General features: G+C 40.4%; 1 protein-coding gene across 1 annotated transcript; it reads right to left on the reverse strand.

Moving 5' to 3' along the window:
* Positions 1 to 2,246: 2,246 nt before the first annotated feature.
* EIF6 (eukaryotic translation initiation factor 6) lies at positions 2,247 to 10,973 on the reverse strand. The gene is made up of 6 exons (XM_060772430.2): positions 10,749 to 10,973; positions 6,592 to 6,677; positions 4,969 to 5,144; positions 4,332 to 4,508; positions 3,138 to 3,319; positions 2,247 to 2,454 (listed from the first exon to the last, which is right to left on the reverse strand). Exons 1-6 carry the CDS (start codon positions 10,853 to 10,855, stop codon positions 2,445 to 2,447), a joined length of 738 nt encoding a protein of 245 aa, XP_060628413.1. The 5' UTR covers positions 10,856 to 10,973; the 3' UTR covers positions 2,247 to 2,444.
* Between the last annotated feature and the right edge of the window lie 5,487 nt (positions 10,974 to 16,460).

Here is a 16,460-nt window from a genome sequence, read left to right on the forward strand (position 1 = left end):
AGCTGTGTTTGTGTCATTCAAGCTTCTGGAAATGGTTCTATTATACAGACAACACCAACACCTTACACCATCTTTTACCATTTGTACCAGGATCAAACTAGGAGTTGTATTAATTAATATTTGATCCCAATTATTCCAAAGAGAATAGGGAAACTGAGTCCACTTGAGGAAAACCAAGGACCAGAAGGATATGGGTATGTTATACCATATTGGTTTTAGGGTCATGCTCCATTTGATGGATTGATTTAAAACTAGCCAGGAGGGGTCTGCATTTTCTGAACATAATCAACGGATATATTAAAGCTGAAGAATTCAAAAATACTAAACCAAGTCCCACATATGAGCATTAGAGGAGAAATAGCAAGTTGAGAAGCAAACCTTTTCCCTTCCTTGTTTACCAGTGCTCCAATTTCAGTTTTCAACAGAATTATAAAGCTTGGTGTGCTACGGTTTTAGGTTCATGCCAGATAGTTTAAATTTAAGAAAAAGAAACCCATGAAAAAATTCAATGCATACTGCCCCCTCCCCTTTTTTTTACATAGTCCATATTAATTTTAGCCATGGTGCCCTACAGTGCATATAAGGAATTGATTTTGTGTATTCAGGTCAGAGTTAGTGAGGGTGTCAACATGTTATTTGCATTATTATTATGAATATACATGAACAATACAAGTAGAACCTAATAGAACCTAGAATTTAATGCACACTGCAAAAGCTTTCAAAAGCTTGGAAGAGTAAAATCCTCACACAATTTTGTTTTTCCTATGGGACATTCTTAGCATGTCATTATTGTGCTCACTACACAAACTGTTTTGGTGGGAAATAACCAGGGTGCAATAATTTTTTACACTTAATTGGGAGGGGAGAGAAATCAACTATCAACAGCCATAATTTTTTGTGTCAAAAGCATTGCATAAAGAGAGCCATAGTAAGAAACTTTGTATTATACACCCTCAAGTCATTTCTCACATATGGTGATCCTAAGGCAAACCTGCCACTGGGTTTTCTTGAGAAGATTTGTTCTGTGTGAGTTTGCTTTTGCCTTCATCTGAGGCTGAGATGATGTGACTTGCCCACGGTCACATAGTGGGTTTCCATGGCCAAGCGGGGATTTGAGTCCTGGTCTCCCAATTGTAGTCCAGCACCTAAACCGCTACATCACATTGGATCTCAGAAGCACACGAACACATTAACTAAGTGCAGGCAGTCCTCAAGTTATGAACAAGATCGGTTCTGTATGTTTGTTCTTAAGCTGAATTTGTATGTACATTGGAACAGGTATATTTTAAAGTGTAACTCTAGCTTTAGCTTTGGCTAGCATAGGGAAGGGTTACTACCCTATTGAGTTTGTTTTGCTGTCTGTGCCCGTTGAGAAGATTTCACCTCACTTCCTGTGATAATTGGATTTTGAACATTTTGGCTTGTAGAAACAAGGATAGATGATAAAGCTTCAGTGGAGAACACCTTTTCCCCATGATAACTCTTTCAGGAGTGAATTTCCCATCGGAGGGGTAGATTTCTTTTACTTCCTGTTGTCTCACCACCGTTCTTAACTATGGGTCATTTGTAAGTTGGATGTTTGTAACTCAAGGAATGCCTGCATAAGATTCTTTAATATATTAAGTATTTTTAAATATTAATTTTCTTGGCATCTATTCAGAAGTCTTAATTTGATGTTCACAACATTATTCTGGCTTTAACATTAGAGCTTAAAGTGTTGAGTCACTTAACTGACATCTCCTCACCATAAAACATCTAGTTCCTAAGGTTTTTAAAGCCCTGTGCAATAACAGAAATAAGTACTCAACAGTTCTCTTGATGTTTATAACACACACAGCAGAGAGGTCGGTAGAGGTCAACAGTGTGGAATTAACAGCTCAAAAATGCCTCTTACCCAGGCCTACTATTTCCTTGAGGAAAAGGATTCTTCCCTGATTAGCGGATGTTCTTTTTAAGCATAGGTTTTGTGCATTTCTACACAGATATATGGCACTGGCAGCTAGAAGTACTAAATGTGTTGACTTTTTTTTTTTTACAATTGGTTTTTTCAAACTTCAAACTCTATTAATCTGGCCTGCTGGGAAAGTGGAAGGTATTTTGAACAGCTCCACACTGGAACGAAGAAATCCCTCACGAGCAGGAAAAGATGATAGTTTGAACAATGTGATGGTGCGTATTCTTACAAACCATAAACATGTTTTGATTACCTTATTGAATGAAAGCAAATGAACACACAGACAAAACAATGAATACATGAGTGCTTTCTCATTCAAAATTTGCGAAAAGAGGTTTATAACAATATGGTTCTGAAGCAGATTGTGGTATAAGTCCTTCTGTTCTGGGACTGCAGGAGTTTTAAAGAAAACATTGACTCCAGGAAAGTGTTGCGATCGTGATTAGGCGTTTTCATTACTGCAGAGCTTCTACGGTGGCCAGGGAGATCATCATGTTAAGCTATTCAAAAAAAAACAAAACAAATTGAAGGTTATCCAAAAATACCTAAAGGAAAGCTGTGTTTGTTTTCATATCTGCCCTATAAAGTATCAAAGGCAATTGGACGCAACATTGATAGGACAGCCATTCCTTATGCACCAACACCACTTGGGATACTTATGCTGATGAGGAAATCAGACATGCCATATTAATACATGGGAAAAAAACAGTTTTCCAATACATTCACTCTCCTATGACCACTCCCTAAGCCACCAACAAAATATAAAATCCTTGTATTGATAGCAGATTGCATGACTGAAGGGTTTAAAAACTGTCAAAAACCCTAGCCTTGATAATCAAGTCACAGAAAACAGTAACTGGTATACAAAAAAGGGAACAAGGAATGGACAATACTCTGAAACCTATTCCCCTTTTCAAGTGATGAAAGAAGTACTTATGCTACCTATAAAAATGATGATCTTCTGGAGGTGATACAAGCAGCCCTATTATAACACAAGTTATCTTTCTATCAAGCCGCCATTTATGACAGGGAAGCTGTATTAAAGTAACAACTTGACCTATCACTCACCTCAATGCACTTACCTAATTTAAAAGGAAACAATGACTTGTTTTAAAAGTAAATCAATATTTGACTTACCTAGGACATAAGCCAGAAGAAGGCAAAATATAAATAATAAAAATACCTGTCAATCAAAGAATCTCTCATAGTTGTGGCAATGGCACTTGGCTGTGTTTCGTTGAGTTTGAAGACACTCTCAATAACAGAGAGCTCTGTGCTGGTTGTGTCTAGGCCGCAGAAGGCACACCAGTCATTCACCACCATTCCAGCCGCAATCACCTCGCTGCCACGGTTAACAGTCCCAGCCTGGAGAGAGAGAGGGGGGGGGGGGCAGGCATGTGGACTGCTATGAAATGGTTAAGGGATTTCCTCTCACACCGATCGGCGAGTCCAAATAAAAAGAATACTGCTTAAATATAAACTATCATCAACAAAGGCTAGATACATAATGGGCCAGAATTTAGTAATCCATTAGTAACAGATCATTTAGTGTTTGGAATCTATGTCATGAGTTACCTGAAAAAGGTCTTACTGGAAAGGCAGGATATATTTGAACAGGCAAGAATTAAGGATTCAGGAGCTATGAGGCATATTTGATTTAATTTATGAAGCTTTATAGTCTCATATGACACAGCATCCAGACCCAAATTGTTAATGGCAAAGACTACTTTTGTGGAAACCACTGGGCCTTTGCAAACAAGTGCATGCTTTTGGGGAACAAATATCCCTCCACAAACAAGTGCTTCTATTTCAAGCATACTGCACGTTCCATGAGTATGTGGATGCTCAAAGTATAAATATACTGTGTTTCATTCTGTTTGTTGCTTCTCCTTTAACCCTGAAGTAGGCTTTCCACCTGAGCAGAAAGGGGTTAGGTAAGGAGACTGTGCCCAAGATTCTTCATCAAGCTGGTGGAACATAATGCTTCATCAGTACACTCCTCCAGCATAAGCAATCATTTCAATGCCAGAGTGCTCCCTCACTGCCCATGAGTGGCTTCTTGTAACCTTGCCTGCTCTTCACCATATATGTAATGGCCGATCTGGGCAGAGGAGACTTTGGGTACTATGGAAGAAGAAAGGGATACCAAGCTCTGTAGTGACCGAAAAATGATATATGCAGGCATAAGGGAAACATATGAAAGCTTTTCCCAAACAGAATGCCAATCTAGGTATGGTGATGGTGACATAATAAGATGTCTATCCATCCACCCAAACTGGTGATGCTGACAGCACTTGAAAAACCAAGCTTGCAAAGTGTTTCACAGAACGTTATAATGAAATCAACCACTCTAGCCTCTGAAAAAAAACATAATTACCACAAGTGGGACTTGCAACAATGAGGAGAGCTCGTCCTGATCTTCAATGGACGTTTTGGGGTGCACCAGTCCTCCTTGGTTGCTGAAAGTACAGTAACTTCCTACTAGGACCTGCTCAGCTACAGTCTGTCTGAATACTTCCACTTTCAGTACATCTGCTAAAATCTCTTCTGTTTCCTGGAAAAGCAACATTGGGAACATCAAAAATAGGACTGCCAGAGCATCAAACTTTTTATCAATAATCTGGCATCTGATTTGAGTGATTATCAACTGAAAAACTATAACACATTTACATATAATAATACTTTATTTAAAGGCCGCCCTATCTCCCTGAGGGGACTCAGGGTGGCATTCTCATTTTTGAGAATTTGATGACTTCAGAGTATTTAGACCAAATTAAATGTTCACTTTAAAAAACAAAATTCGCAGTGCATTAACGAAAATGTTAAGATGTTAAGGCAAAATGGCTGGAATCCTGTTGGTAAACTCCCTCTAAACTGAATAAATCTTGCCAAGAAAACCACCGGATAGGGTTAGCTTTACAGTTTCCGTAAGTTGGAAATGACTTGGAGTCACGAAACTAAAATAAGCAGAAAATTTAAAAAGTTTAATAATTCTGATTAAACAATTCCTTTACTCTGTCAATGTCGGGATGAACCAGTGCTACGTAGTCATTGCAAGTAGTGACATTCCCCAAGGCACTGAGGCGCTCTTCTATCCTCTGGATTCGCACTGAGTCTGGAAGGCAATTTCGAATGTGCTGAAGTTCCTGATCTGTGGTGTTGTTTGGAACTAGCAATCCATGCCTATTCCCTAAAAATAAAAAAGAACAAACACTCTGTTTTAGAAATAAAGAATGTAGCTCCCGGTGGTGCAATGGATTAATCCTTGTGCCATCAGGACTGCTGACCAAAAGGTCGGTGGTTCAAATCTGGGGGAGTGGGATGAGCTCCTGTCTGTCGGCTCCAGTATCTCATGTGGGGACATGACAGAAGCCTCCCACAGGATGGTAAAACATTTGGGCACCCCCTGGGCAATGTCCTTGAAGACAGCCAATTCTCTCACACCAGAAGTGACTTGCAGTTTTTCAAGTCGCTCCTGGCACCAGGGAAAAAAAGATATAAAGAGAAATAAAGGATCTGAATTTCAGTCTTCATTTTCCCCCTTTCATAAACAAAGCTATTAGTGGACAAAAAAGAACCATAGGCTAGAAGGGAATAAGGTACATCTGGCACAAGTTCTTGAAATGCCATCATTGCCTCTTTCCCCAAATAAACTATATGGTACACCACTGTCAAAAGTGATGGACTATGCTTGGAATGCTGTTGAAAAATGCTGGCATAACCTCTTATTATACCAAGTCATGTGATTCTTCAATTATTGCAAAAAGTAGGCTCTAGGTAACTTCCATGTGCAACAAAACCTCTCATCAAGTGTACAATCCAGCTTGACAAAGCTTAAGTGAATCCTTACAACCAAGCAGTAACAGAGAGACATGGGCATCATCTGGCAGGGTTGAATGGCCAGGAAAAAGAACACCCACTGACTTCGGCATATGGATTGGCCATGGGGTACACTCTGGCACTGCTAAACTGCATTGCAATTCTGTGGAAATCTCACAGAAGAATGTTGACAGGGATTTACACAACATTTGAACAGAATCTTAGTATATATACAGCATGGGCCAAAAGTGACAAAGGGGCTCCAATACTTAATAACTCCTTTATTTTTTGTTTTAAATTTAAAACACTGTGGCATCATATAGGAGAAAAAATTACATTATATTACAATACATTATGTGTGAAATCTTTTCAATTTTTTCCTCCAAAAAGTTATTAACACATCAGACACCTTTGTGAAATTTGGTCCATACTGTACATATGCCTACAAAGGAAACAGGTGCAGAACATGTGAGAAGCTAATGTAAATAAGTCACATAGCAAAGAGAGAGTGAACCCACCTTCATACAAAAAATCTTCCTGACAAATTTAGAGACAGAGGCATTAAATTAAAAAACAGTATGTTATCTAATCCATTCCCAAGTTATAAATAAATAAATAAACTAAATAAATAAATAAATAAATAAGGAAACTGGAGTGTGTTAAGCATGTCATTCAAATTACCTCAAGAAGACCTCTATGATAGGCTCATATCCTTAAAGCTTCTATTATGGTTTTCTTTTTTCCTCTGTTTTATTAGAAAATGTCAGAGTATAAAAGACTAGACAAAGAGCCCAAATAATTCAAGTAATGCAACATACCCACACACATTCTGCCAATGATCCGACATCCAGCAATAGAAGCATGGACTACAGGGATGGTGTCAGAAAGCTCTCCTTCAAATACACTAAAAGAAAGCAAACAATGTTTACAAAAGAAGAACATGTGCAACTTTCAAATTTGTTGCAACAAAAACAATATAACTGCTTGTATCAATTGACAGTTTAACACATCATGGCATATTTTGTTATAGCACCTAAAGGAGCAAAATATCACATTCTCTTATCACTAATCTGGGAGAATCTACTTAGATCGGTAGTGCTCTTTCAGTATCAGAAATGTGTCCTATGTTTTAAATAAATGTTTTTAACTTTTTTAAAAAATCGTTGATGTTTAATTCTTTTTTAATGTTTGCATATTTATGGATTTCAAATTGCATTGAAATGCTTTTAATGTCAGCCGCTTTGAGCCTCCTTTGTGGAGAGAAAAAGCAGGGTAGAAATATAATAATAACAACAACGACAATAGTAGCAGTAGAAGTAATACAGGAGGTGGTCCATGACTACAGTCTCTGTAACAGTGGTTCTCAATATGCGGGTCACCAGATGTTTTGGCCTTCAATTCCTAAAAATCCTAACAGCTGATAAACTGGCTGGGATTTCTGGGAGTTGTAGGCCAAAACCACTGCTCTATAAAGTCTGAAAGGGCTATCTTGTATATCAAATAGTCAACACTATAATCAGCACTATAATTTAGTATCACCCAACCTTTTGTTCTATGGTATGGTAGTAAAAAGTAACAGAAAGCTGAGATTTGATCATTTTCACATGCATGTAGAGATTAACTATAGGTTGAGACTCCATTATCAAGAAATTCAAAATACTCCAAACAGTTTTCCCACCCTTTCACCTTTGAGGAAAGGGGGATAGTAACACAGATTTGCTGGTTTAAATCTTTGCTTAAATTAGTTAAAAAAAACAAACAACAATTCTGATTTCTTAAACTGATTATTCATGGTTATTATCACAGTTTTCCAACTCTCTTACTGGATCAACAACTGTTTGACTTTGTGTTTATTGGCAGTTGTTAATTGTTAAATCAGCATTAGTTGCTTTTTTAAAAACACTTTATTTTATTATAGTGCAAAAAAATGCCACTCAGAAAGAAACCCTTCAATTAATGTAAGTGCAATCAAAACAATTTGCTTTAAAAGAACCTTATTTGAAAATAATTTATGCCAGTGACCATAACATCTGGACTGCATTTTGCTACTTACTTTCCTGATTTAGACCTATATTCGTGTAGTGCTAAACTCCTATATACAGGGTACCAACTTGTCTATATAATTCCCAAATCAGCAGTTGGGAAATGCTCCTGATATTATGCTGCTTGTTGTCTTGATGAGTGAGCTGAATCAATCCCGTAAGTTCAGTGTAACGACACAATATGAGAACTTTAAGGAGGAATTTATAAACAGATATATAGCATGGCTTAAAGTCCTGCACATTTTCTTGCTTACATGCTTGATGCAAAGCAAACCAGTAACAGTGAACTGCAATTAAGTGAAAACAAGAAGAAATTGGTACTTGTCTTTGCAAGCTCAAAGTATGAGTCAGATTTTCTATTAAGATTCATAGACGTTCCAGGAACAGGCTCCACCATTCCAGGGATCACTTTTCAATCCTAATGTACTCTTCATGATTACATAACTTTTGACTGCTCAAGCATGTTCAGATAGTGTAGAAAGATTGATTTCTTCTGTTTAGTTCATTCAAAGCTTCAAAACACACAGGGAACTGAAAAGACCTTTAAACTAGTGTTTAATACTAGAGTTAATGAACAACTTATGTTTCATCTAGCACAATTCTAGGGTATTCTTGGGCCAGAGGTCCTTCATTTTAATAGGATTTGCTCTTATCCTTGAATGCACATATTAATGTGAGTCTGGGAACGCATCCCCTGCAGATATGGGGGTAGAACTGCATTCTAAAACCTGAAGAAGTCCAAAAAACTTCTGGTCCAAAGGATTTGGATAAGGGAGACCGGCAGGACTATGGGAGATGAGGCAAAGAAAGAAGCAGGCGCTTGCTATATCTGCTTAGGGGAGTTTCTTTTGGTTAGCTCTTCAATGAAGTATTATTGCTCCAGGTTCATCAGGCCTACATCTAGGGTTAGGAAATGTACATGTGACTAGAAACATACATGGTCTCATGGACACATTGCCCATGGACCATGCATGATTTTCTGTTACTGGAAGAATGCTACATTTTCTAGGCCATAAAACACCTCCTGCATCCATTAATATTCAATTAAATCTTTGACACCAGTGGCTCATGCAAATCTTGACAATGTATATGATGCCTTGGGGAGGGCTTGCAGTAGATTCCGTCCAATTCAGCAGAGTCCTTTCCTACCTGTTAGAATTCTCTAAGGCTGGATCTACATTGTCCTATTATTCAGTTTCAGAATGTGAATTAACTGCATTGAACTGGATTCTAACAGTCTACACTGCCCTATAACGACCATGGTGTCGCAGCGGGTTAAACCGCCAAGCTTCAGCACTTGCTGATCGGAAGATTGGCAGTTCAAATTCACTGACAGGATGAGCTCCTGTTGTTAGCCTCAGCTTCTGCCAACCTAGCTGTTCGAAAACATGCAAATGTGAGTAGATCAAGAGGTACCACTCCAGTGGGAAGGTAATAGCGCTCCACGCAGTAATGCCAGCCACATGACCTTGGAGGTGTTTACGGACAACAGCGGCTCTTCAGCTTAGAAACGGAGATGAACAACACCCCCCAGAATCAGACACAACTAGACTTAATGTCACGGGGAAACCTTTACCTTTACACTGCCCTATAATCCAGTTCAATGTAGTTATTCCACATTCTGAAACTTGATTATAGGGCAGTGTAGGTCCAGCCTATGTGCCACAATTAGAGGCTCTTTAACGCAACGTATTTATTTATTCAGTTTTCTACTGTTTTTCTATGAATGGGTATCATCAAGACAACTCACAAAATAGAATATGTAGAATATTATGTAGTATAAAAGTCCAAAAAAGAGTCAAAATAGAATTATAAAAACACACTAGGAAGAGAAAAATACATCATTCCTTCAGCTAAAGATCCGCATAGTTAAAGCAATGGTATTCCCCATAGTCACCTATGGATGTAAGAGCTGGACCATAGGGAAGGCTGAGCAAAGGAAGATAGATGCTTTTGAACTGTAGTGCTGACGGAAAGTTCTAAGAGTGCCTTGACAGCGAGAAGATCCAACCAGTCCATACTTCAAGAAATAAAGCCTGACTGCTCATTGGAGGGAAGAATAGTAGAGGCAAAGATGAAGTACATGAGAAGAAAGGAAACCTTAGAGAAGACAATTATGCAGGGAAAAATGGAAGGAAAAAGGAAGAGGGGCCGACCAAGGGCAAGATGGATGGATGGCATCCTTGAAGTGACTGGATTGTCCTTGAAGGAGCTGGGGTGGTGACGACCAACAGGGAGCTCTGGCGTGGGCTGGTCCATGAAATCACGAAGAGTTGGAAACAACTGAATGAATGAACAACAAAAGCCCTTCCACAGGAAATGAGGCCAGGCCCAAAAGTCTCTAGAGCTGAATTACGAATCTGATTTAACCACACCAAGAGAACAGGGAGCCAGTTAAGCCTGCCTGAATGAGGAAATAAAAATCAATTTTCCTTTCAACAAAGCTCTCCACAGAATCATTAGTATTCTCAGGGAGAAGAGGAAGAGACCCCTGAAAGCGGATATAATGGACTCACGCAAAAGTGAGCTCACTACTCTAATGATACACAATTATTTCCAGCAAATGTTTTTAATTTGACAGGGTTTGGCTAAAGGAAAACTTGGGCCCACCAGGTGTTTTGGACTTCAACTCCCACCATTCCTAACAGCCTCAGGCCCTTTCCTTTCCCCCCTCAGCCGCTTAAGCGGCTGATTGGGGAAAGGAAGGGGCCTGAGGCTGTTAGGAATGGTGGGAGTTGAAGTCCAAAACACCTGGCGGGCCCAAGTTGGCCCAGACCTGGCTTGAGGCATAAACATTGGTGATTAGGTTGGAGTGCCTCTCGTTCTCCTCTCCGCCAGAAGGCTTCGAGCCAGAAGAAGGCCTGAGGCGCCACTGTAGAGGGAAAGGCCGCCGAGGGGCCTAGAAAGGCCTAAGGCTCCTGCCCCTCCGTTACCTGTAGAAGCCCTCGGAGCCCCCGACGGCCACCAGGCAGTAGGCGTTGGTGAGCTTGGCGAAGCAGCCGATCTCGTTGTTGTTCTCGAAGCTGGCCCGCACCGCCATTGCCGCCAACGAAGGAACCGAAGAAGGAGGAAAGCAGGAAGGAAGAGAAGGGAACCCCTTACACGCGGCCTACCGCCGAACTAACCAGCCGCCGCCTGGAAACTGAATGACGTCAGTTCCGGTTCATTCTACCACGTTGTCAACTTGGAATATAGACTGATACTGGTTAGAGTGACAAGAAGGAGTGAGTTTCCGAGTCCATATTCACAATCATCATTGTCTCCCCCCTCCCCATTATATATCTCAGGCATGGGCAAATTTGGGCCCTCCAGGTGTTTTGGACTTCAACTCCCACCAGTCCAAAACACCTGGAGGGCCCAAATTTGCCCATGCCTGCTATATCTTCTTCTTCTCATTAGCAAGTTAAGAACTTTTACAATTTATACAAGGACATTTTGTCTCTGTTCTAAAACTATGACTTCCAATATATGCTGTTATTTGAGTCAGCCTGACAGAATGACATAAATGGTGGCTGGACCTTGAGGATGTCTCAACTACCTACCAATCTTGGAAGCCATGCTTTAAAATAGAGACAAAGGGTGGAATTATTGCAATTGGACACCACTTTTAAATTTTTTTGAAAAGCATGACCTTTTAGAGATCATAACCTTGTAGAGAAGAGCCAAAAACCCGCTTGAGTTTAATCTTTTCCAGTGGTATACGTACAACGAAATGTAATTATCCAAGGCAATTGGCTTCAGTTGTTAGACTGAACAGGACCTGTTAGGACCTGTTGTCTCCAATCTGTTAGGAATCATAGAATCAAAGAGTTGGAAGAGACCTCATGGGCCATCCAGTCCAACCTCCTGCCAAGAAGCAGGAATATTGCATTCAAAGCACCCCTGACAGATGGCCACCCAGACTCTGTTTAAAAGCTTCCAAAGAAGGAGCCTCCACCACACTCACAGCAGAGAGTTCCACTGCTGAACGTCTCTCACAGTCAGGAAGTTCTTCCTCGTGTTCAGATGGAATCTCTTTTGTTGTAGGAAACAGATAATATGTCTGTGCATAAAATAGCAGTTCTTTAGAAGTGTTTTTCATTACCCAAAATATATCTTGTTATTTATTCATTCAGCTTCTTCCTACTACCAAAGCTCCCTGTTGGCTATGGCCACCCCCAGCTCCTTCAAAGTCAAGCCAGTCGCTTAAAGGATACCATCTATCCATCTTATCCTTGGTAGTGGAGGGGACGTGGTTTTAAAAAGGGAATTTTCAGATATTTTCCCTTTGTCCATATGTCATGATTTACTGCCATATTGGCCTATTTCTGCAGTAGGCCTATGTTCACAGAAAATGCCGATTGTTTGAGAAATCAGTGCTCCAAAGAAGAAGTTACTATTCAAGAATAACAGTATATCCGGACAAAACCAGCTAGCTGTTGGCTAGATAGAACCCCCAAGTTTCCCAGTCGCTCTGAAGCCATGTTTGCAACAGACTAACAGATAAGATACAGTCATGGTCAGAGAACAATGGACTATAGTTATGTTATAGTTGTGCCATTGTTAGGATCCCTGTATAGTTAACTTAGACCAATGAAACGATTTGTCTTTGGGAACCAATGAAAATGTATATTCCATTTACTATAAATGCTCTGCAGCCCCATTGGGGGTTGCGACAAACCCTTTGATGCATCCCTGTATGCTTGTTTGTCGCTATTGCTATGGCCACGCAATAAATAGTTTTTTTGCAGTTTAAAAGAATCAACTTTCGTGGTGTCCATCCTTTCCCTCCCTATTAGAAAGGGGGCTTCTGCCTTTTTGGGAAATATTCTGGTTTTGTTGCCCCTACAATAGTAAATATGTCTTGTTGTTGTTCATTTGTTCAGTTGCTTCCGACTCTTTGTGACCTCATGGACCAGCCCACGCCAGAGCTCCCTGTCGGCCGTCACCACCCCCAGCTCCTTCAGAGTCAAGCCAGTCACTTCAAGGATGCCATCCATCCATCTTTCCCTTGGTTGGCCCTTCTTTCTTTTCCCTTCCATTTCCCCCAGCACAATTGTCTTCTCTAAGCTTTTCTTTCTTCTCATGATGTGGCCAAAGTACTTCATCCTTGCCTCTACTATCCTTCCCTCCAATGAGCAGTCAGGCTTTATTTCCTGAAGTATGGACTGGCTGGATCTTCTCGTGGTCCAAGGCACTCTCAGAACTTTCCTCCAGCACCACAGTTCAAAAGCTTCCTTTGCTCAGCCTTCCTTATGGTCCAGCTCTCACATCCGTAGGTGACTATGGGGAATACCGTTGCTTTTATTATGCGGATCTTCATTGCCAGTATGATGTCTCTACTATTCACTATTTTATCGAGATTAGACATTGCTCTCCTCAGAGGTTGTGAGGATGCTTGCCATAGATGCAGGTGAAACGTCAGGAGAGAATGCTTCTAGAACATGGCCATACAAACTGAAAAACCTACAACAACCCGGAAATGTCATTGTTTTAGGAAGGCTGCAACATTCCCTTCTCCTCGCAGAGAGGAAATGTCCTTTATGAGAAGTTATTAGCATCTCCATAAGTGGAGCTCCCGGTGGCGCATTGGGTTAAAGCCCTGTGCCGGCAGGACTGAAGACTGACAAGTCGCAGGTTCCGATCTGGGGAGAGCATGGATGAGCTCCCTCTATCAGCTCCAGCTCCCCATGCGGGGACATGAGAGAAGCCTCCCACAAGGATGGTAAAGACATCAAAACATCAGGGCGTCCCCTGGGCAACGTCCTTTCAGACAGCCAATTCTCTCACATTAGAAGTGACTTGCAGTTTCTCAAGTCGCTTCTGACATGACAAAAAAAATCTCCATAAGTTTCCCAATTCTCAAGTGACCTGATCTTCCGAGGCTTGAGGTTGGGGCTACAGATCTATTGTCCATAATATGAGGTGCTTGAAAGTCCATTTAAACAAAGATGAAGACCTGGGGCAGCTTGAGGTGCCCAGGTTCTGGAATGCTGGTCAGAGTTCACAAAGATGTCAGCTTGCTTCATATTTCATATATGTACATACAGTTATTAATAACATACAGGCACATGAGGAACTCATAGAGGGTAGGGGAACCCGTACTGGCAGAGGCCTCCCACTATGGAGTTTTTGAGGAAATGCAGACAGAGTGGGCTCAGGGGGTAGCCTGGGAACCCATACTGGCAGAAGTCAGGCTGCTCCTGAGGAAATAAAGAGGGATTTGTGGGTCCCAGTCGGTCCCTTTGCATGAAAAGCTATCTGTTTTGCAATGAGCCATTTGACACACTTGCAATGCTAACTGTCATAAAATAAAATGCTGGGGATGGTAGCTTCACTAGACCCTGGAACACTCTGGTTCCAGTACTAATAAGAACGAACAAGTTCAGCCTACAACCTTTCTCTTCTGTCATGCCTAAGGTGTCTAGGATTGATTAATTAAACAATATTTTGTTCTAAAACAACTGGAGTCGGGGGCTAGATCTGTTGAGGTTCAAATCCCAGAAGAGCTGGCCAGCGTGGAGTTTAATTCCAGCATAATTCAAAGCTTTCCTGGGTTGAGAATCACTGTTTTAAAGCAAATTCTTCCCAGAACCCTGGCTTTTAAAAAAGTTATGCAAAAAGTTCTACTTTGGTGGCATGTGGTACGCTTGTTAGCTCTGCTTCACCTCCAAGCCCCTAGCCCCATAAGAACAAATTGGCACCAGTTAATTGAACAACTCGACAGAAGGTGGCAGTCTTCACCGTTCTTCTGAAGCTGTTCCTAAGGGAGACCTGTAGCATTTATATTGCTACAAACCTGGCAGAACTGGTGTGCCATGAAAAGCCAGTGAATATTCTGTTGTCAACTTCTTGGCGTCTTCAGTTTCATTGTATACAGGATATAATTGAACTTGATAATTGCAAATACACGTATCTCTCTTTTTCTTCTTTCTGTGTCAGTGGAAAATTGGGTACAGTACAAGTTAGTCTGAGAATGATAACAAATGCTCAGGAATGTAAAAAAAATCCCTTGTATACTATGACTACCTTATCTACAAAAACAACATTCATGTTTGTGACCCTCTTTAAATCCTTCAGTACTGTTCTATAGTATGCTTCTAATCCAAATGTAACCAAAATATAGGGTTCATTATTATCTGTAGTTCCAGGTATCCACAGTGGGTCTTGGAACACATTCTGAGGTCCTAGAGTGAATCTACACTGTAAAATTAGTGTAGTTTACCATCCCTTTAACTGCCATGGCTCCACGTAATCAAATTCTGGGAACTGTAATTTTACAACGTCTTTAGCCTTCTCTGCCTCATCAGATCTGTTATTGAACTGCATTGATTTTACGGGAGGCCAGAGGGAAAGCAAGCCATTGACATCATGTGTCACACACTCATGCCACACACATTCTTTTATTTTGCTCAGCTGTGTTAGTGATTCTATTTTGCTGTTTAATGATTTGATGACTCCAGTTGTTTTACTCACTTTGAGTCCTCAATATTCATATAAATTTTGTCTTATTTAAATTGAATGAAATTGGAGAGGTTGCAGAAGAAATCCAGGAATTGCTAATTGAATTTCAAAATGATAGAAATTGGAAGGACGTGTTTGAATTTGATTCTCTTGAGGAGTTTTGGTGTAAAAAAGCAATTTTTATACTAAAATCTGAGGAATCGCCTTGTGCTATCTTATGCTCTACTCCACAACTTATTTATGTGGACAAGGGTTTTCTGCTTTGCTGTAATCAAAAACAAGTCCAGGAATCGATTGAAAGTAAACGATGATATGTGTGTAGCTTTGAGCAAGAATATTGGCCCCAGGATTATCCAGCTTGAAAAGAAGATGCAAGTTCAAAAATCACATTAATGCAAACTGAATTAAAATTTCTATTTAGAATGGTCTTTTTTATATTATAATAGTACTCTTAATTCATGTTACTATTAAGTTTAACAAATACGTTAGATGTTTTGATTAAAGCCTTCCTGATAAACTAAAGACTGGTGACTGCCCTGATATGTTGCCCTAAAATAATAATTTATGCTGGTACTGATATGGTTTTTTGTTGCTTTGTTTTTTTGTCGTGTCAGGAACGACCTGAGAAACTGCAAGTCGCTTCTGGTGTGAGAGAATTGGCCGTATGCAAGAACGTTGGCCAGGGGATGCCCAGATAATTTGATTTTTTTTCATCCTTGTGGGAGGCTTCTCTCATGTCCTCGCATGAGGAGCTGGAGTTGATAGAGGGAGCTCATCCGCCTCTCCCCGGATTCGAACCTGCGACCTGTCGGTCTTCAGTCCTGCCGGCACAGGAGTTTAACCCACTGCACCACCGGGGGCTCCTTACTGGTATGGTTATAAGCATAGATATACTTAGATAAGTATTTGGAGAGTGACCATTTATCCCATTTCTGTTTGCTCCATCTATAATGTTGCCCCTATGATGCACTTTCCCCTGTCCTATACTGAAAGCCTACCCCACTGTTTACTCTTTTTGCCCCCCCCCCCCCTCAATTATATATTTTCTTTCCTACCTCATCCAGGGTTTTATCATTTTACCTCGTCCATTTGGCCTGCCCATTTTGTTCGATTTTATAATGTGTTAATTGGCTTTATTTATTTTATTTTGCTACTGTATGTATTTTATTCTGATGTCATTTTTGTTGTCTGCATTCTGTATT

This window comes from Anolis sagrei, chromosome 4 (genome assembly GCF_037176765.1).
Source record: "Anolis sagrei isolate rAnoSag1 chromosome 4, rAnoSag1.mat, whole genome shotgun sequence".
Taxonomy (NCBI): Eukaryota; Metazoa; Chordata; class Lepidosauria; order Squamata; family Dactyloidae; genus Anolis; species Anolis sagrei.

What these genes read in the sequence shown, in the direction of transcription:
- EIF6 (XM_060772430.2), bottom strand. Translation starts at nt 10,855, where the DNA reads ATGGCGGTGCGGGCCAGCTTCGAGAACAACAACGAGATCGGCTGCTTC. An exon ending in GGCTCCGAGGGCTTCTACAG is followed by an intron (nt 6,678 to 10,748) that starts GTAACGGAGGGG and finishes GCTTTCTTTTAG; the next exon opens with TGTATTTGAAGGAGAGCTTT. An exon ending in TTCATCCCGACATTGACAGA is followed by an intron (nt 4,509 to 4,968) that starts GTAAAGGAATTG and finishes TTGCTTTTCCAG; the next exon opens with GAAACAGAAGAGATTTTAGC.